The sequence below is a fragment of the Leuresthes tenuis genome, unplaced genomic scaffold (genome assembly GCF_036924035.1).
Source record: "Leuresthes tenuis unplaced genomic scaffold, fLeuTen1.0.hap1 SCAF_1, whole genome shotgun sequence".
Lineage (NCBI taxonomy): Eukaryota > Metazoa > Chordata > Actinopteri > Atheriniformes > Atherinopsidae > Leuresthes > Leuresthes tenuis.
In genome coordinates this window covers 20,755,973-20,778,436 of record NW_027325355.1, presented here as the reverse complement: position 1 = coordinate 20,778,436, position 22,464 = coordinate 20,755,973, and the positions used below count along the sequence as shown (strand labels likewise).

Genomic DNA, 22,464 nt, shown 5'->3' with positions numbered 1-22,464 from the left:
TTTTGGGCTCTAATGGATCGGTTTGAACTAATGGGTCTGTTTGAAGCGGTGAGGCTTCAGGACAGCAGGAAACATTAAAAATCCATTTTGAAATGATAGCCAAAAGCTTTTTGCTTACATTTCAGTTGGTAATGGAGATCAGGGATCAGTGTTTAACAGTGGGTAAGCGCTACTCATTTAATGTGAAAGTGTTGTGAAAGCCCAGCTCCACGCTCCTTTTTCAGCTCTAATTATATTGTAAACAGGTATATTTTCCCACCTATTAGACTACACAACAATTAAAAATAATGGGAGTGAATACAAACATGGACATGCAGCAGACCAATTTAGAAACAATATTCTGCTTTCTTTTCTTTTATTTTCCCAACTGCAAAGCAGAGAAACACACCCACAGCAGGCACACACATAAGACTGTTGCCTCAGCAGTAATTAAGTGCCTTTGTTTCACTGGCTGTAATCCCACAGATGAAGGAGTGGTACTGCTGCTGACACGCCTGAGATTACCCAAGGATAAAAAGGAGGGGAGAGCTATGAAGACGTATACACACAGAGGAGGAAGAGTGGGATCGAGGTGTGATAAAGCATGTTGTTTTGTTCGAGCTCGTTTGTCCTGGGACGCCTGGATATCAGGACTCTTTCTCCCACAGGGTTCAAGAGTAAACACTCCCACCTCCATCTGAGAAGTGTCCATAAAGGCTGTCTGTAATGATCAAGTATCTTGATCAGCAGAGTGGGTCCATTTCTCTTGTTTTAACATTTCATTCAACTTTGATGCTTCCCGTTTCCCTGCCAGTCTGTGCGGTGGCGTCTCAGAATAGCAGCATCAGCTGAAAATCACATGCTTGTGTTATCACCATACAGTGCTGGCACACTGAGCTTGTGATCGGTTCCCTCAAACTGTAGGTCAGGCAGCTCTAGGAAATGTTAAAACTACTTGTCCAAATTCCCCATGATAAATTAAAGAATCGCACTATACTGTATGTAAAGGGCAGGGTAATTTGGCTCCAAATATAAGAATGATTGCAGGAGAATAAAAAAGTAAGAATACTGTGAAAAACATAACATTCAGGTAATGGTATGAGGTCCCTGCTTGATCCGAACCTGCCTGTCCAAAGTGGGGCTGTAATGACACCATTGTGAGGCACCTGCAAAGCCTTGGCCCATGCTGCTAATCCCGCTAAAGGCTGGAGCCCTGCTTCAGTTAATCTGATCATCTGTGACCTGCTGAGACATGAAACCCACCCTCCAGAGCTCGTTTAATCTGTGCACACATACGGGCATCAACGCCGCACATAGGCAGGTACTGTACACATTAAACAGCCAACGTGTGCACACTCCAATGCGGCATGTTTGAAATGAAGCCGGGGGCTCACTGTCCCACATAGGTGCCCCTTTACTACACATAAGCTATGACATTTCCCCACCTCTAACTCCGTTGATGGGTGAGTCACAGCTAGATGTCCGAGGCATTAACCTGCTTTCAACAAGCTTACATTTCCCAATGTTGGGAAGACAGATCTCGTCAACTCTGCGCTGATACGACAGTCGTTCTGCAGCTAACTTCAACGAGCCACACCGGTGAAAGATTTCATAGAAATAGGTTACGTGATGTTGATGGCCCAGTTTGGAAAGAACTGTGTCACAGCCCCGAGAGAACACAGCATAAAGACCTCATTTTAACATCCTAATTTTACATTTGTTAACAGCTTTCAATCACTCCTCAACCATCACAGCTGAAACTGCTCTGCAGCAGCGTACAAACTTACTACAAATGCTAATGAGAGAAATTAAACAAACAACGCAGGAAAATTGTAAATAAGTAAAGAATAAGACGACTGGGCTAAATCTTCCCTCCCTGCTGACACTATCGACAGCATGTCAGAGCGTGTTGAGGAGTTGTGTAAATCCATACAAAAGATAAAGGAGGATAATGAGATGGAAGGGAGAGAGCAGATCTATTCATCAAAGCCTCTTTCTAACACACTCAGCAGATAGGGGGAGAAATGTTGCATGGCTGCTTACTCTCCAGTTTTGAGATTAAAGCTTCGGTTGCTGACAAAAAAAAAAAAACTTGAGATGTACATATTTTTTTGGGGGGGGTTCTACACCATTTCAAACTGCAGAAGCTCTGGAGAATCCATCTACTTAAAGAAGAACGTCAAAATCACACGAACTGCCAAGTTAGGAATTTTGTATCTTCGATGATGCCAGAGATGTTTGGTCCCACAGCTACCATGCATCCATGATTAGACACCGCTCTTTCTATTTCTTTGACTAAAACACAATTACTGTAGATGAAATTGCAAGACGTACACTAAATGTACATAAATTAGACCAGGTGGGGGTAGAAATCGGGAAAATAGAATTGTACAAATAGCTGGGCAATTTCAGTTTGATGGGCGACACCAAAGGGGAGTAAGGATTGAAATGTTGTTTGTTGGCTGTGGTGATGAGGCCTCTGAGGCCTCTGCAAGCTCCTGTGGGCTGAAGAGTCTAATCCCACACGGAGATGATGAAAACAGTCCTTATATGATTGAGGAACAGCGAGCTGCATGAGTGCTTGTGCGTGGTTAAAGCAATAAGAGTCCTTTGGTCAAAGAATTGAGATCAATAAACCAGGGCAGTGACTTGGCCTTTGAGCTGCACGGTGGGTCTTATCTAAAAAATTGTCAGGTGCGGGTAAACATGTTGATCACACTATTCACCCACATCATCACCATTCCTGTTTTCTTGAAGGTAAGCTTTGGATTATTTAGCAAATGAGTCAGAAGAAAGAGAGCCAGAGGCAGAATGAATCCAGTTAGATGCTGAAATGCAAACGGAACAGAGAACGACTAAATGCATTTTTAAGACAAGAATATGTATATACATTTATATTTATACGTTAGCCCTGACATGCTTCCTAACATGGATGTTATAATGATTTGTGGTGCCAATTTATGCCTCTTCCCTTCGTACCCTCATTTCCTCACCCACCATGGGTTCAGCATCCTCGGTGATGGTTCATGCTGCCAATTAGTGTCCCCCACCTGTCACTGTGGGTCACTGGTGCAGGCATCTGCTGGGTGTGAAATTGGCCATCTCACTTTCGTCCATGAACTTTGCATGCTACCCCCCCCCAATGCTGTAATGGCCTGAAGTTGACCTTAACGGTATGGCCACCCTGTGAGGTGGGGGAAAGGGGAAAGAGCGTGCTACAAATAATACATGTAGCTTGGACAGGGCAACAGTTTGCAGTGCTATACTTGTTTTTACGCATCCAATGATATGCAAGAGTGACATCAGGTCATTCTCAGATGCCTATTAAGATTGATGTTTGACAGAATGCATGATATAGTATGTGGTAGCATTGAGTATCAGTTATTTTAGACAAACACACAGGCCAACATAATCTTATCACAATGATTCAAATCATTGCTCCTTTTTTATGTATATTAGGGCCCACATTCAAATTCAAAGATCATGTGTGGGGAAGGGGGCAGAAAGTTAAAGTGCTATCGCTGATTTGTGGATCTCCATTCAGATCATCAGCATAGACGGCATTTAACGAGATATTAAGTCAGGCTCTACTTTTTGTCCTGAATGGGATGTGAGTCAGAAGACTCACAGGACAGACCAGGAGTTCAAACTTTAAACTCCATTGTGCTGTTGCTTTTTAGGAGGAGAAGTCCATGCCAATCACCATAAGCGCAATCTAAACTCCCCACTTTATTAAACCATTAAGACCTAAATCCAAACCTGAGAGCAGGTACGCACATTTGTACGTTTCATCAACCAACTTTGTCAATCTCACCCATGACATAACCTCACAGGGGATTAAGTTTGTCATGGTAGGCCTGGTTCACAACTGTCTGTTTGACACAGACCAACAGTCATCTGGAAAAAGAAAGTGCAGGAAGCCCATTCTACAGGAGGGCCCCTGAAGATTGCATTTCTGTTGGCTCATTAGATGAAGCCAATTAAGAAGATCTCTGTCTCATTATAAAGGCAGGCCCCTGGGAGGCAGCTGGGCCTGTCTGTCTAACTGTTTGTAGCTCCCAAAGTGTGTGTGTGTGTGTGTGTGTGTGTGTGTGTGTGTCTAAAGATGTGTGCCAACAAGCTAATGATGGTTGGGTAGGAGCATCTTTAGCTCTGTGTCTTTATGAGCTTGTCCATTTTAAAATAATCACAGAGAGTTAAAGAAACCTGGGGGACGGAGTCAACATATTTCCCCGATAAAGATTATATTCGATGTTTAAAACGGGCTACATTAAACACCATATGTTTCATTATATTAGCAACGCAGTTAACATGTTATGGCTAGCAGCTGCCACCGCTGGCCTTTCCAGGAAAAAAGAGGAGAGTTGCAGCTACTGATTTTCCAAACATTACATGCATTTTTTAAACAACGTAACATGAGCTTCCAATTAATAAAGCAGGCAAAGAAATGCTTCTCTCAGACAACCCGGGTTTGTCTCTGAGTGATGATCAAACTACACATCGATAATTAATGAGACAGACACCAAAGGTCAAGTCACAGCGAGCCTCCCGCCTGACTTGCCATAGATCTGCCTTCAGGTTTACTGCAGAGGTGCTCAAAACAGCAACTACGACTGCAGCAGTAAGGAAGTTTGAGTCCAGTTGGCTTTGAAATCATCAAATGTGAGGATGGCTTTGATTCTGCAGCACTGATTTAAGCTGCTGTTTTATACAGAGAAGGGGGGGGGGGATGCAGAGAATCAAGTACTTTATCAGCACTGTGGGCAGAGGAGAGTGATGGAGGACGAGGATGACTCAGAGGCAGTGGGTGGACTTAGACCAGGTGAGACTCTGGCACAGCAGATGGGCAGAGTTTCAGTGCTCGGCCGTTCCATCGTGTTGCAGGCAGCTCATAAGGTGAAGAAAACCGACTCTTCAATCTGACACTGAACAAAAGTAGTGCCATTCATTTTATGGTTCATAGAGAAGAGAAGAAGAAGGAAAAAAAAGCAACTCCATTACACAGGCTGCACAATAGCAGAGTGGTATGAAGAGTAGTATTGGACTACTGTAGAGCATCTGAGCAGTGCATTAGAAATCCACATATGTAGAGACGGGTGTATTTTTGATTAAAGGACAAAGATTACTTCAAACATAAAGTCTAATAGTGCAGCTTGTTCTTATCCTGTTGCTTCACAAACAAAACTGCATTTACCACTGCTAAATGTGCCCAACTATTGCCAGGGACTGCGTTTTATTTTTAGTTTTTCTGCCCACATAAAAAAGGCAAAATGCCTCACTGAATTTCATCTGCCGCAGGACCAGATCTGCAACCAAAAAGACTATGCATTGAAAGAGCAAGTGAATGAAGTGCGATTTCAGTTTTCCTACTTTCAGCCATCTAAAAGCAGGAAACCATGAACACACACCTTGTCAAGATATTGGAGCTCCGCATTTCACTTTAATTCCCGATTACTTTAGGAATGTGACAATCAGAAGAGTCACTCACAGACTCTGGCACGCATTGACCAAAACACATGTGGGTCAAAATTCTGGCCTAATTAAAAACCAGCCTGTGGGTCAACTTTTTAGATCAAAGTCAGTAAAGCGAAATGTAACCGATCGGTTTATGCAGAGCGACAACTCTAACAAAAGAATGCTGCATCGCAGGAAGACTAATAAGGTTTATAAATCAGAAGATGTGTCATAACAGTGTATTATGGAAGGCAAAAGTGGATTTGGGGTTGCTGTTTTCCACAGAAGGCAGACTGAATTACCATGCAATACTGCCAGCGCATGACGTCTGCCTGAAGGTAATCTGACCTCATGTAACTGAGGTGTGCAACACAACTTACATGACATGAAGTGCATCCATGACAAATCATGTTGTCACACTGGTGTAATAATAGAAGATTAGTCACTAGTTAAGAGAAAATAAAATATAATATAAAATCATTTTCTTTTCTTTTAGCATTGGATATTTCCAGTCAGAGCCCAGTACGCTGGACTCATGAGACAGTGTGCCAATACAACTTCTCCCTCCTTTAATTTCTTCCTGTCTTTTTTTTTTTTTTTTCTTCCCCAGATCAGCTAGATTAGGACCGTGTGGTGTAGGGGGTGAAATCACGTGGATCAAATTAAATTTGGCAAGGCTTGCACTGGCAAGAAACTGAGTGTGCACGCATGTGCCTGTGTGCGAAGAGGACTGTTTAAGGAATGGCAGCAGTTGGGGTCTCTGAGGGGCTCATCAAAGCATGCCACGTCCACTGCAGCCCCACATTAGGCTCAAGTCAGTGCCTCATTGTGTCTGTGTGAATGACCCTGGGGGGAACACTAGCTACCGCTGCACTGCATACATTCCCCTCCACATGTTTGCTCTGCCCAGGGTGTGGCCCAGTTCGAGAGGATTACGCTGAGGAATGTAGCCGAGCCCATCTTTTAAAACAAGAGAGGAAAAAAGAGGCCGAGGCCGTGAGCATAAAGTTCATGCTCAACGAAGCATCTCGAAGAGCCGCAAAAACAAAAAAAAAAAGAGAAAATTCAAATGCAGTGAGCTCAGAGGAGGGCACTTACAGTTAAGTCAGTTACGCCAACATTTAAAAAAAGCTGTATTTGATGCAGATTAGAGTTAACTTTCATAGTCTGGTAACCACTGGTTCCTGCAGAGCAATGCTCAACTCCAACTAGTCTTTATTCATTAGTTTAAAAGTGTTTAAAAAGCACTTTTACTCCTTCGACTATATTTCTTTCAGTGGTTGAATCACTTACTCACACCTTCCATTCCCCTGGTGTCTTTATTTACTCCTTCCACCCCCCCCCCCACCACCACAAAAAACACTTACAATATGCTCTTTTTGAAGCCAACTACAGATTGAGATGCTCTCACCGCGTTAGTGAAAGCAGGACGCTGGTACAAATAAGAAAAGCACTCACACCTGAAAGTGAAAAACACCTTATTTTGTTTCTCCTGCTCCACCACTTTCTTTTTGACAACCGCAAGTAGAGGAAACATGATCGTGCTCAGATGCAGCAGACTATCTCCTTCCCCCAACCATCCTGTGAGACCATGGAAGCTCAGTCAGGCGTGGTAGTCACCTGGTAAAAATGTGACCGGTACAAAAAAAAAAAAAAAAAAAGAATCTAAACGGAGTTATCAGGCGTCTGATCTGCTGTGTAACGGTTGGAAAGAAAAAGCCTGTCAAAACTGTCTCGAGCATTTAGGCATAAAGTTTTAGGGAAAAGTATTTTAGATCTCTCCACAAGCTGCTTCTTCTTTGCCTTTTTGCCTTGTGTTTCCTGTTTATTTAAAACCTGCATGTGTGCATTAATGTGGAATGAAGAAAGAGACAAGCATTTTGGACATCTTGTACGGTAAAGAGAAGGAAGCAGAACCCTGTGACAGCATAGTCAGAGATGGAGGAGGATGAATAGGAAGAGAAGAGGGATAAGCATCAATAAAAGACTAATGTCCGCAACAGAGTCAATGTGACATCATCACATGAGCAGCGTGATTGCATTTTCTCCATTAAGGTAGGTATTCTCGCTCATTTCCTGCAGCCCCCACCATCACTCTTTCCACAACTGCCATTCCGTCATGGTTTCCATGGTCACCGGGCAACAACTATCAAAAAGCTAAAAGGAAATGGCAGCAAAAAATAACCATTTGGCTTTGTTTGATCGACTCAATGCAATGTGTAGGGTGGTTTTCTAATGCTGGCTAACAAAACCTGCAGCTTAAAAGACATTTGAATGTCACGTTGTGCCTGGCAGCCAGCACATCTGTCTTAAAAAAGGGTTTGATTTGCATGTCATTTTCCTAATTCGAATGGCTCAAACACACATCAAAGTCATGTCTACCGACCAAATATGAATTCTGCTTAGCCGGACAGAGAAGAAGCATCTTGTTATAGTCCCAGAAAAGACAAATGTGTTGCACTGGGTGAGTTTTTCTGAAGCCCCAAACTGTAATGAAGGGGACAAAAATAATCCCCAGGACATTAAACTGTAAAAGTGCTGAGAGCAGTGTGGTGTCAGGATGCAGCGAGCTTTATTATTGAGAATGAAGGCGCAAACCGAGCAGGGATGATTCCTCGAAATCATCTGGCCCATGCAAAGCACAAGTAACGGAGAAATGCAAAACCAGCGTTCTCAGCTCCAGAGTGAAACTTGGCTGCTTCCAAGCGGATAATAACTCTCTCTATCCATGGTGTGACGACTATAACTGCCTGCTGGAGACCTAAATGATCAGAGATCTGAAAAGTCTGGGTCTCATGAGTGAGAGTGGATGTCAACACAGGACCAATAACTCTATTATGCTGTCAAATGTAATTCACACCAAGAAACACAAAAAAACCCAAACATACAACACATTTCTAGCTTTTCTGACAGATCCCACTGCGCTGGCGACTAAATATCAATCATTTACAAAATATCAACTTTTGAAAGTACAGCTTATCTGCTATGTCTGACAAAAAAACCCACTAGAGTTCAACAAGGAGCCACTGTAATCACATGAGTGTTTTCACCAGCTTAGCCTCAAAACAACAACCTTGACAGTCAAAATTGTCCACTTTGTTTGTTTGCACACTGCTGCCCGACGAACGCAACAACGGAGTTACACCTCCAAGCCTTCCTCCTCTTGAGTGTTACCCCTTCACAAGTTTATTGAGAGGGCCCCTATGATCATCGGCCAAGTTCCACCTGGCAGCACACAGCCGCGGCATGATAACCCTATCAGACGGGAAGACCCAGGAAGATGATATGGGTGTAATGGAGTGAAAATCAGCCCGCCGTGGAGCGAAACACATTTCCTAATGCATAATAAAGCGTTCATTCTCTTAGCAGTCACGAGGAAAGTATTTGTGAAAGAGGGGGTGAGCTGGAGTTAAAAGTACAGAGAATCCTGTATACTCCTTCGAGAAAGACAGCGAGAGGGACCAAGAGAAAAAGAAAAATAGTGTCTCTTTGTATGTCTATACGTTAAACAAGTTAGCTGAATTGGGTTTTTAGGTCATGGGCATCCCAAGGCGACAGAGATTAATATTATCACAGCAGCCTATCAGTCAAGTTAAGCAAATGTAACAAATGTTGCTTTTTTTTCCCGCCGAGTATGCTGCTGCGACACAAAGACAAGGGAAAAGGGGCCAAGATAAAGCAATCGCATTAAAAACTTTTGTAGTCTAGTCATGATATGATATGGCATAAAATTGGGTTGCACATGTTTACAGAGGGGTTTACAGAGGGGTCCCTGTAAACCATCTTGGATTCTGGGCACACGATCCACAACCACAAAAAGATAAGTGCCCATTACCGCATCTTCACCTGACTTGTAGGAACACAGTGCCCACCATGCCATAAATAGTCTCTGCTTCATACTAACTAGGCCACCAGGCCATCCTTTTCAAATGAAGACCTGAGGTGTCCATAGATGACATCGGTATGATTGCATCCTTCACTGCTGCCATGTTGATGTACAGGAGGATTGCAGAGAAATCCCTTTTCCTAACTTGTGTCAAAACATAATGTGTTAGAGAAAAGAGATGACCCTTCAGGTCACTATGATGAAGTAAGTCTTAAGGAGTCTTAAGAAATAAGTCCACATGAAATGTGACTCGAGCCTGAGACTCAGTGCTCAGTTCTTCCTAACAAGGATAACAAGTTGGGAATCATTAAGGCATCGTGGCATTTGCAGAAGCTCCATGTGAGGCCTACCCTTCCTTGGCGCAACAACAAATCAATCCTGATTAGGGTCAGCTGTTTGCTCATTAAACTATAACAGCGCAACAGCTCACAAACTCTGGCAGCTGGGAAAGAATGTCACTCAAGGCTGACTGCAAGCAATAACTTGAGTGGGCCTCACTATGATCAAGTCTTAGCCAAGAAAGCAGCTGGTAACACCATAAAAGCAGTTTGTATTTACAGCGCCAAATAAATAACTGAACAGGAGCAGCTTGTAATGAAGAGGGTTTTTACATGCTATGCTGCATGCTTTAGAAAGTTAAAAGTTGAATATTGTCTCCATAGGGAGTTAAGAAGAGAAAGGCACTCTTCACACAATGTGTAAAAAAGCAGCTACTGTAAGGACAGCGTATGCTTAAATAAGACAAACTTTCCACTGTTCTGCTCTAGTTTCTTTGGCTATTTATCACTGTCACATCTGGTCCCCCCCCCCAAACACAGCTTGAAAAATAATAAGCTGTCCTCAGCTGCAGCACGTCAGGGCTAGCGGGAATCAACCTTGCTATAATTTGGGAGACCTTAAAGGGTCTGGTGTAAACCTGATTTAAAAAGGAAGCAACAATTAGTTCATAAAAAATAAAAGCAATATAACATTACATCAATAAAATAAAGTAAAATACCATCTACAGCATATAATCTATCTGATCGAGTAAGAAAAATAAAATAAAAAAGCGGATTGACCACATCTTGAACGTGCAATGCCTACAACTCCTCTTGAATTTGTGAGACAATTATAAATCGGGTTCAAACTGTCGATGTTTTTCAGTTGTATGCAGTGTAGCACCTGACATGCATCCAAGAATAGAAGCCCCAGAACGACTCGAGGCGATCGTATGTTCGCCTTCGAAGTACTCACGATGGACAGGGCATGGTAACTTTAGAAGAACTTACCGTATAAACACACACACACACACACACACATCTGTGGTGGTGTTGAACATGACAACAGACCTCTCTGGCCTTTAGCTTCATAGGTCAGGCTGGTCTGCTAACTGCAGCTCAGCACAGACACACATGCTAATCTGAGCAGACAACCTACACCCACCCACCATTAGGAGCCACAAAACTAACATTTCATATCAAATGTTATATTGGTACAGCAGAGGTTTCATTTTTTTTGTTTAATGCACATTTTAAGTTCTTTTGGAAGAGAAGTAGAAGCCATGAGGATTTCTGTAAGTCAGGCATTCATGAGAATAAATTAAAATAATCTAGAAGACATCATTTCACATTCTGCTAATATCCAGTGCTCATTAACTGCACATATACCGAAGTCCTTACCTTTAACGAGTCAAAACAGGCGATCACCCTCCCATTCTCCACCTGGCAGCTTTTGGGTGGGTGGGCAAATTTGCATTCTTCATCACTGCGCGAACAAGTCCCTCTCTGAAACTGCCGGCACACTTCCAGGGTCAGCCATTTTGTGTCCCGTATCGAGGCTATGTTTAGAGCCATGTCAAGAGCAATGGCTGTAGAGCTAGGGAGGAGAGGGGCCACTTGCTTAAGGAGGAGGCTAACCTCTGAGGGGGTGTTTCGAAGTGTTCCAGTAACGAAAAAAAAAAAAAAAAAGATAATGAAATAAAACAAAACACACAACAGTTAAAACCGATGGGGCATGTAGATAAAAATAGTCTGTTTCAGGTCAGCGGATGAGGTCGGTCCTTGCAGACAGAGAATCAGAGGTAATGGACTGCCAACGTCTCTGTGACCTGAGCATGGAAAATGCACAACTGCACTACCGTGGAGTTGGTCAGTCAAACAGCTAACTGTTCATCTATCAGTAAGTCTCAGGTGCAGACCCCTGACAAGGCAGAGGGGGCATGCCTGGAGACAACCTGTACTGATCGTACCAATGTCCTCAAAACGTCCCCGTTATGAGTGCTGATGTCCTTGCAGGGATGGAGGCTGTGAAAAAAGTGGTCCTATTTTGAGGTACAATGGCACAGTTTTGCACAACACAAAGTTGAGGCTGTCTATTGTATAAAGTCTTCAGTAAGTACTCTCTCTAAGCTTTGGCACCTTGGCCAGCTGTGCGGCAGCGTAACCTTTTAACTCAAGGTTTCCTCAAACAGATATCAGGTAGGGACAAACCAACAGTCAGGGAGCTTGTAGCCGAGCTGTGTCCTGTGACGACTGCACAAGGGAAATCTGGAGCTCTTCAGAAACACTCAGGGATCTTTAAGTAGGGTTGCTGTCTTACAAGGCACTTTCTGTCAGTGATCTGAAATGGAGAGGGGAAGGACAGAAAGAAAGAGACAAAAACACAAACAGTGAGATTTTTCCAGAAAGAGAAAATGGCTTGTAACAATTATTCAACAGGTAACAGTGTTTGTTTATGCATGTCAGTATATATCCAAGTGAATAGTGCTTCAGAGGGATGCTGAAGGGTACAAAGTTAATAATCCCAGAAAAAGGACAGTTATTCAGAAACCACTCGAATCTAAGTCCCCCAGTCAATGCTGTGTGCTTTTTGTATGAGTGACTACAAGCCCCCCGACTTTCTAACATATTACAGTCAAAGCAGTGAATTGCAAAAGCAATGAGACAGTGGACAAGAGTGCAGAGTCAGAGTACAGATAGAAAAAAACGCCACAGAGTCCAGTCTGCCCTGTAGAGCCACGCACAGCAACCAATAGAAAACCGCGCAGCGCAGCACTATTCTGGGCAGCCATCCAGCAGCCAGAGAGGGACCGAGACAGATGCATATGCCACTGCCAGACCTGTTTATGACGCTGACCAGTGTCCTGCAATATTCACTCGGCTCACACCATCCTAATTAGGTACTGGCTCATTGATAGAAGCCTGCCAATTTACAATCATGTGGGGAATGCCTGTATGTGGCCCATGTGTCTGATTGTTGTCTACGGAGAGCGGGGAGACAATTGTTAAAGCAACAATCTGAGGAAGTGACCTTTAGGCTTGAGAGTATGAAATCCATTACTAAGCTACTGCACAGGGAGCTCTTTTCTTGGCACATCTGGAAATGTTTTCCTGGTAACTGAGGGCGGGAGAAGGGGCTGAGGACATCAGACTGAGGGAGGAGAAAAAGAGGGGTTGTAAAAATTCAGAGCTCTGGTTAAGAGATTATCCTTGTACTATTTCAGGTATATAAACAGATCGATGGAAAACAGAAAAACACAGGAGCTAACACCAAGAAATCATTACATGCTACTCCAAAGAAAAAAAAAAAAAACATTTTTTGATCTAAATTCTAAGAGGAGCATCACTTGTTAATGAGGGCAAGTTGAGACTTGTTTGAAAGTCTTTTTTCATATTTCTGTACAAATGACCTAAAATTTCATCAGATTTCCACATCCATCCATCATCTACCGCTTATCTGGGGGGTCGGGTCGCGGGGGAAGCAGCTTCAACAGAGAAACCCAGACGTCTCTGTCCCCGGCCACTTCCTCCAGCTCTTCTGGGGGGACCCGAGGCGTTCCCAGGCCAGCCGGGAGACATAGTCTCTCCAACGTGTCCTGGGTCTCCCCCGGGGTCTCCTCCCAGTGGGACGTGCCCAGAACACCTCACCAGGGAGGCGTCCAGGGGGCATCCTAACCAGATGCCTGATCCACCTCATCTGACTCCTCTCAATGCGGAGGTGCAGCGGTTCTACTCCGAGCCCATCCCGGATGACTGAGCTTCTCACCCTGTCTCTAAGGGAGAGCCCAGACACCCTGCGGAGGAAGCCCATTCCGGCCGCTTGTATTCGCGATCTCGTTCTTTTGGTCACTACCCACAACTCGTGACCATAGGTGAGGATGGGAACGTAGATTGACCAGTAAATAGAGAGCTTCGCCTTCTGGCTCAGCTCCTTCTTCACAACGATGGGTCGGTGCAGAGCCCGCAACACTGCAGACACCGCACCGATCCGCCCGTCAATCTCACGCTCCATTCCTCCCTCACTCATGAACAAGACCCCGAGATACTTGAACTCCTCCACTTGGGGAAGGATCTCATTTCCACACAATTACTAAAAGTCGATAATGGGAACCCAATTAAACCAAAAAAGCCAGAAAGATTCCACAGGGTTGCTTTGTGATAGAGTAATACATCCAGTTATAAAGGGATGCAGCAATACATGCAGTATATGAAAGTGGAAAAAGTCAGGGCCGCAAGGAGAAAACTGAAGCTAAAACTGCCAGCCTGTGGTTTACTAAAGATCAAGTGGACAAGCCTGAAGACTCATGAGAAAATGAGTTTTTGGTTTAAATAAGAAGCGCTGGGTTTGAAAAGACAAAAGACAAGCATAAGAAGCTCATCCAATCTGAAACAAAGAGCTGGTAGCATCATGGTTTGGGCCAATTCTGCTGCCTCTGGTTCAGCATCAGATGGAAAAATTCTGAATAATACCAGCATTTCCTTCAGGGAAATGTCAACACAACCATCCATCAAGTAAATCTATAAAAGAAGTGGGTCGTGCTGCACAGTTCTACCAGAAAATCTTAAAAGAACAGTAAAGTTCATGATTTGAAATGGTCAAGTCAAAGTATTGACTTTAATCCAACAAAATGATCATGGATAGACCTGAGGTGAACAGCTCATGTGAGAAAACACACTTAAAAAACTTTAAGCCGCTCCGTACAGAGGAATCAACTAAAGTTCCTTCTGGCTGATGAACGGTACCGATTCAACTGTTGGCAGAAACATTTAGTTACAGTTATTGTTGAACAAGGAGGTCGAACCAGATAAAGACTTAAAAAAAAGAGGTGGTGGGTGGCTTGTGGTCACACAAACAGGCCGATTTTCCTTTGACTACAAGCAGATGAAAGATGCTTCCCCTTGAGATCATCACAAATTCGATGCCATTCCAAGCCTATAAATTCAAACCATTGTCTTGCTAATCATATTGTCCCACTTTAGTGCTGATCATGTGAAATGAGATCAGAAGCCTCCTCGGCCGATCGTACTGACGCCCAGGCTCCAGTCTCTCAGGCAGGATTTAATTTCACATCTTCTCCCCAGGGAGGGAGCCAATCGCTGCAGAAGAGACAGTCAGGTAAGAATCATGTCAGATCTGACCTTTAACAATTAATCCCTCCTTATTTTTAGAAGCCATAAGAAGTCTGTGATCAAGCTAACCTACTTCGTCAGTGTGTGAAGAGACGGTGGCGCTAGTTTTCTGTTAAATGACTAGCCTGAAATGATGGAACACTGTGGCTGAAAGGCTAAGGGTTATGGGGGAACTCAGCGTCAGTCTTATATAGATGCACATGTCAGATGTATGTGGAGAAAGCAGCGCCTTACAGCTTTACAGAAAGCCTGCAGAAAATTCAAACATGCTAACAGTTGGTTAGATAACGCTTGGTGAGGGTCAGCTAAACAGATCACAGAAGATTCAACAGGCAACGTTAAAGCAAGGTTTGTCACAAAAGATATTCAAAACAAATGATGAAGACTGAAGATCAAAGGGACCCCTATGTGGGTGGTAGCAAGATAAAAAAAAACTTGCAGGAACATGACCACACATCTGTTCCCGTAGTCATTACCACTACAGTAGGTTCTTATATTTCAGTGGAATAACGGAGACTATTCTGGTGCTAAAATTTGATGAAATCCACCAAATCTAGATGAAAAGAATGACTGATAGTGGAAATCACAAGCAAACGTGATCAACAAATATGACCAGAGCAGTAGGAGCATAATGAGATAAGATGTTTAATACTGAAATGAAGCTGCCACGGCATGTTGGCTATTTATCAGATGCATAACTGAGCCCTGTTCATTCTTGAAACTCAGCAAAGCCCCTGCTGGAAAGCAAACTGTTACCTATGGAGAAAACTATTACCTCTGCCATATAATAACACCTCTTCCCAAGAGGTATGACAAACTCAAACACACAGTGGAAGAAAATTGCTTTGTGATAATGAATACTTGGCAAAAATGGCTGAGGTAAGAGGTGGTGCATGCAGTTTTAGTTTAGGCTGATTTGACAATATTGGACACTGTGTGCTCTGGCTTGAGTAACCCTAGCTTTGCATCTACGACACCTAAATGCAGCACGTCTTCGTTTCAACTGAGCTTAGTAGGCACACTTTGAGGACAAAGCTGGTGTATGAAATGATGGAAGGACACAATGTTTTGACTACCTCTTTAATGCAGTGGGTATCTACCTTACAGTAAACCCTTGTAACAGTATCTTCAGGTAAAATCTGCGTAAGAATCAGAGATTAGTTTGCCTGCAGAGCCTCATGGCTGACCTAGTCTCTGTTTCTGCAGTTTTACGTCAATCCAGGTGCAGGAATTTGCATCACTGTATAGTACAATGTAATAATGTCCAATGCAACACTCATATGTTTGTTTTGAAATGTCTCTGCAATAACATACAATTATTCTATTCAATACCTGATGCCCTGGATGAGTAAATATTAATAACCATTCACCTAGTGTCAGTCATTCTGTATGAGCTAAACTCAACTACATTTGAAGTGAGATTCTATAGATTACGTAAGAGGACTTTGTCCGCTCTGTGTCCTGTGCGAAAGTGGACAGACAGGGTGACCTGATGAAGTAGGATAGAGATGTGAAGAAAAGCACCCCAGTACTGGACTTTATGGATTACTGACGCTTACAAAGGCCAGCTGGCAGGGGCATTATCTTGGTCAGTCTGCTTAATTGAATGAGAGTCAGCGGGACTTGGGTGTCTCGAGTGAAAGTCATTGGCTTGACCTCTGAATACCACGTATGTAACCCATTAGTGTGGTATCTGTGCACCCCGGCTGTGCAGTGCAGTTTATCTCTGCTGCTTGTATTTGCTCAGAAGAGACGATAAGCTACCTGGTTTCTATCGGCCGTCCGCTTGTGACGACAGTCACTGTGGCATCGGCCAGGTGTTTCCAACAGAACAAAGTAAAAAATTACAAATGGCTGGGAGATGCAAGCACAGAGGCAGGGTCCCTGAGTGTCTGCATTTCCATTTATTACCATTTTATGCCGGCAAACCACAGTTGCGTAGTCATTTGCATGGACAAGAGGAACAAGTGGTCAATGTTTTTCAAGGCTGTGGAGAGAGGCCCTCATTGCAGAGGTAAAAAGGAAAATGTCCAGTTTCCAGGGTGTAATGGAAAATGAGTCAGCCTCATAGTTAAAGCTTTATCAAAATGTTCTCTGTTCCCAACTAACCTAACGTAGCTTTCAGAATGACATCAGCACTGTGTTCACTTGCTAAATGTTCCTTTGCACCTTCCAGAGGATCAGAGCAGACCTATAACCTGTAGCCTAATTCGCATCTAATACTATGGAAGCTGCGATGCTTATGAAATTGTCTTTGGCATAAGCTAAGGATCCTTGTGTTCAATATTATCAAGTGCCATTAGCGATAAGGATGGGTGAGTGAGCTCAGCAGAGGCTATAGCCGGACTAAGCTACTGTTGGGAGGCAGCAGAAGAAGCATTTCACAGAGTCAGCAGGTAGGTGTGCCCCATATCATAATAGCCTTAGCTAAACCACAGTGACCCGAATAACCCAGCTCATGATATTGGACTGGGCTTTCCTCTCCTCATCAGTGGTCTGCTTCGTAACGAAATATTGCGCTTAATAGAGAAAAACAAAAGTAAAGATATATTTTCAGTATTTTTCACATTGATATCAACTCCAGTGCTCAGGAAATGGATTTGTTTTCCTGTCTGAGCATTCTTTTCTGCTCCCTGGTTAGCCACAGGGACTTAGGCAAGTCACCACCTAATTACAGTGCAGTTGTCTGCCAGAGGTGAGTAGTTCTGTCCAGATAAATAAGAGTTAAACGGGACATCCCAGTCTAATGAATGTGACTCTGTAGACGCACCATTCCTACGATAATTGTTTTGATACTTCCAACGGGCACAAATGTATTCAAAATTTGATATAATCACAGTACATTGAAACATTTGGAATATTTATCAAAAGGAGGACAGATCTTAAAACTTCATATTCAAATGTTGTACTTGACAACACATAAGCTGAATAATTCAGCATACTCACCTTTGTAAAATGGAGCAATCGAACAGCTTCTTTCAGATGCAGAATATCTGGAAAATCTACTTATCAGTGAGTAATTTTAATAACGACTCAAGCCGCAATTTACCTGTCAAGAAAGTCGAGGGTAAAGACCGTGTGCTTGTCTGTGACTTAGCCCATTCTGTTATGAACAGGAAGGGCTGGACTGATGTTCCATTTTAGAAAACACCCACTTCCCCTTGATCTACAGCCAGACGTATGACACCACTCTGGCCTTTTCCGTGCAGGCAATGAGGTCCACTGCTTGACCGCACCAGGCCCAGTGTCGACTGCAAAGCTAAATCCAGGCAGACAGCGGAAAGCTAGGGACAAGTCTACTGTGCCCCAACTAACTCAAAAGGTTAATTATGATGTGAGCCTTATTAGAACCGTGAAGTTCCAGTTCGTTTAGGTCACCAGCTATTTGTGTCAGCGTACATAAGGAGTGCCAAAACATCACATCCTGGGCAAACAACCTTTGCTTCTAGCTAGTCCTAACAACAGAGCTGAGGGGAAAAAAACTTTGTAAAAACCACACAAGGGAAGCAGTGCCAAGGGAAATACCATGGGACACGACAAGGTTTTCACAAGACGGTGAAAAATATGTTGCTCATGTGGCAAAAAAGGAGCTCCTGACATTTGTTCTGAGGGGGCAAGTCAACTGCTGTGATAATGCCTCTCCCACAGGAGACGGGAGAGAAAGTCCATCATAGAACTGGAAACTGCAATGAAGACAGCTACTGCTTGGCCACGAGCTCCTGGGGCTCCTGTGCATTTATACCACTCTCCACATTTTCTTTCCTTGTTTTCTGCCTCACACTCTTTCTCTCGTGCAGATAAAACATTCCCTGAAGTCCCTCCCCACACAGACTGGTATGCAGCACACTGCAGCAAAACTCCCGGAAAAAAAAAAAAGAAGAAGAAGAAGAAGAAAAAGCACGCCAATACGACAGTTCTTTCCCACCTCATTTGACTGGCTCCAGGAGCTCTGCTGTGTGCCTCCGTCTTGTCCCAAACACAGGAGGCACCGGTGCTGCTGTGCCACAGAGCTACAGTGCGGCTCTCCCTTCAGCCTTAGCGAGTGGAGTTAATGACCATGTGAACTGTTGTCATTCCTTGCGAGCTGCCGAGTGCTGCAGCCAGAGGTCCATGCCTAGACAGGGATTTTCTCTCAACGTCTCACTCACAGCCACAGAGCAAGCGAGCGAGGCAGGCGGGCAGGCAGGAAGCAGAAGAGTGTCTACTCAAACTATTTGGCTGAAACACTTCCCTCCAACCCCCCCCAAACACACACACACCCATAAAGCCAGCCCCTTCCTGCCCACCAGCCTGTGGCAAAGACCTGCCCCTTAACAGCTCCAGCCAATGACATAACAGCTACTTTGAATCCCAGCTTTCTGTGCCTCTCCATTGGAAGAGAGCAGACGAGTGACGGGGCGAATACTGCGCTTACAGTAACAACCCCTGAATACTGATCTTGAAAGGTATTTCCCCAATTTCCAGCACTACTCAACCAGATCTCATATTAAATAATTTATGTACATTCTGGTCCTGCTGAACTTGATCATATCGGAATTCAGATCAACTCCAGATCTGTTTAGATAGCAAAGCAGAATACACAAAGCAACAACCAAAGTGTTGCAGCAGCAGCATATTGAAGATCAGCACTGTCCTTGTCTATGTTCTATCATCGCATTTAACACCATCCCCCCAGGAAACAGGAGCACTACACCTCCTCCCCCGCCTGCTTCTCCTCTACCTCCTCTCAGCATCCGTCCTCTAAACTCATCCACCCCACCATCCAGACACTCCTCTCCCCCCCTTCTGTTAAGCACCTTTCTCTCGTCTTCTCCTTCATCCCTCACCTGTGCATATCCTGCATTTCTGTAAGCTATCTTTCGAGCTCCGTTTCAATCTAATTCCTTAGTTTACTGGACTGGAAAATTACAGCACTGAGCATTTCTGTTATTGTTATTGCATCAGAATTTGATGGGGGGGGGGGGGTTGGGAGGTCGTAGTCTGTCCTACCTCGCCCCGCCCGTCCTCTCCCCTCCAACCAGCTGATGACATGCTGGTTGGCATCACATGAGCCGTGACACCGGAGCGTCACAGAACTGATGAGTCAGAAATCCAGCTTCATGACTTTTCGATCCAGATTCAATAGAACAGCTGTACCGTCTGTCCATCTCTCTCTGCCTCTATCTCATACAAAGCCTGTGTGAATGACGTGACAGCCTGGGTGTTTCGTTGACATCAATGAGGATAAACACACCCTGCAGTTCGACGATAAACAAACATATTTACCATCTGACTATGCCTTGATAGCTATAAATCATCAGATGCCGCACTTGGAAAGCATCTGCTAAATATTTTGGAGAAGCTGGAAGCTTGGGGGGGGGGGGGGGGTTTAATCTCTCTCCCATGGAAAACTGTCCACCTCTGCAAATAAGACAAGGCATCAGGGCACCCTGTAGGGAAATAACACAGACAAGCACTCTGGCATTGCATGAAGCATAAAGAGGGAGGTGGGGAATGTCACCCTTTGTCAAAAGCAAAGGTGTCACCTTACAACAATGGTGAAAGTATTCTCGCGACAACACTGTACCATGTGCACAGATGCAAGAGCATAAACATGAGGAGGAAAGCTCCTCGATGGCAACAACTGAAAATTAGCACAAGGAATAACTTGGCTGGTATGAAAAGATAACTCACTGATCTAGAACAATCGTAGTTGATAGATAACGCTGATCAATCTCTCATTTGGCAACAATTAACTTCTAAATAACCACATTACAGAATAACTGTCAATAACTGTATAACAAGTTCAGCTTGTTGCTAATTTCCATTGGCAGACCTATTATAGCCTACCTTCTAAATAGATTTGTCCGACAGGAAAACAAACAAAGGCCTGGCAGACAAACAAGCTGAGCTACTTCCTTCCCACACGGTATCCCCTCCCCTCTTATTATCCCTGTCCTGTTTGACCCCAAACGGTTGTGCTTGCTGACACACAACAAGATTTAGGATTCGGTGACCCAAGGCGGCTTCATTTTCAAATACGAAAGAGGTTCTGACGCAGCGTCGAATGACAAAAAATTAAATTCTGAGGAGTTAAAACTGCGTTTGAAAAATCCTTGTAGAGCAGATGACTGTGTCCTGGATAGTTCCACATGATGAGGGAAAAAAAACAGAGCTTAGAAATAGGGCACCGTTGACAGATCAATGAAAAGGCAGCTGTCTTTTTCTATTATTAGCTGTAATCAAATATCAAGCAGCAAAGACTTCCTTCCGCTTGAAGCCATTTCTGGTAAGTCTGTCATCGAAGAGGTCCACAAGACCACTGATAATAAGGGACTGTGTAACGCATGCACAGGTAAATGCTGCTTTAAGAGTTAATCTCTCAGTAATTGATCAGATTTTACTAAAATCTATATTTCTGGTTACAAAGAGAAAATTCACTGAAAATCAAAGTGTATTGTGGAGTGTTACAGTCTTAATGAAAATAAAAATTTCAAAAACGCCAAGTGAAGGCCTATTTTAGCTTTCTATATCTGTAGTTCATTGGAAAGCAAAGCCTGCTGAATGTCTCACCCTGTTACCACTGGTACAGTTCTGTTCTGAGACGCTACTTTGCATTTCTGAGGGACCTATTATTGTACCCCTCTCGGCAACTCTGTTAAAAACCTATTAACCTTTCCTATATGTAAACTGCAGTAGATTAAAATGTTCTTCCATTCATGCCTCACTTTTTCTTGTAAGCAACCCCAATAATTTTCACCATATTGCAGTTTTATTCCCAATGTCTTGTTCATTGAACAGACAGTATGCATAAATAACTACGAATAAGTGATTATCAAATCTATCATAATTTTACTAGGTCATCAGCGCCTTAGCAGCACGCAGCATGTCCCAGATAGCACATCAGTGAGAGGTGGAGGGATGCACGGGACAACAGCGACGTGGCCAACGCATCTTGGTTCACGCCGTTTTAATGAAACAGCTTTCACTTGTTTTCATTAGCTGTCTGGACGGTGATTGGGAGCTAGCATAGCAAACCAGCCAATCGCGAGTCACGTTTTAGGTTACCCGATATAGTACTATTATGAGCGTTTTAGCCACCCCTGATGTCCCAAGAGTTATTGCATTTCCAACAACGCCATTACAAGTGTGTAAACAACTAACAGAGCACAGGGACGCTAACGTTACCTGCTAGGCTAACTACCTGCAGCTTACCTGATGACGAACCTGTCACATCCAGCTGCACTCATGCGGCCACCAAGGCTTCTCGAGAGCGCTGTCTCCGTTGAAGCAAGACCCGCAGTTCGGCACAGGGCTGCGGAAATGGTCTCCGACTAACACTTGTCACGGTTTCTTTTCAGTAGCAAACTTTTTCGCTTGTGAAATAGCTTTCGCTGAAGCGCTATGACTCGCTACACGCTAGCTCGCTAACTACTTTTAAGGCTAGGGTAGGAAGCAACAAGCGATTTTGACAGTTCGAGGAAATGTTCACTGGTCGCCACTGAGGTGGGGGGGTTACGACTACGGTCTAAACATTAATAACGCATTTGCTCTCAACTATTCGAACACTTAAGACTGTGACCAAAAGACAAGACTCTTGTAGTTACAATGTAATGATGTTTTGTGAGTTTTAGCATAGAAATGAAATCCTACTCAGTTTACAAGAGAATCTCCACCCTGCTATAAGTGTGGTACAGTCCAGAGAACGCAAGGGTAGGGGTGGGGTGTGCGTGTAGGGGTGCCTGTTACCTAGGAAACAACTGTGAATCTCCCTCGGGG

The 22,464-nt window shown here is 43.8% G+C and overlaps 1 protein-coding gene across 13 annotated transcripts in view; it reads right to left on the bottom strand.

Moving 5' to 3' along the window:
• Nucleotides 1-22,154, bottom strand: part of mbnl2 (muscleblind-like splicing regulator 2) — a 46,795-nt gene extending 24,641 nt beyond the window's left edge. For 4 of the 13 annotated variants that reach the window (XM_072363979.1, XM_072364327.1, XM_072364254.1 and 1 more), the window contains exons 1-2: nucleotides 21,901-22,153; nucleotides 10,978-11,917 (exon numbers count right to left, since the gene is read on the bottom strand). In XM_072363979.1, the coding sequence (XP_072220080.1) occupies nucleotides 10,978-11,151 (174 nt within the window). In that variant the 5' untranslated portion in view covers nucleotides 11,152-11,917; nucleotides 21,901-22,153. Of the gene's footprint in view, nucleotides 1-10,977; nucleotides 11,918-18,631; nucleotides 18,935-21,900 lie in introns of those variants that run through there. The other 9 variants (XM_072364471.1, XM_072364631.1, XM_072364677.1 and 6 more) reach the window with 4 other exon arrangements.
• Nucleotides 22,155-22,464: the final 310 nt, after the last annotated feature.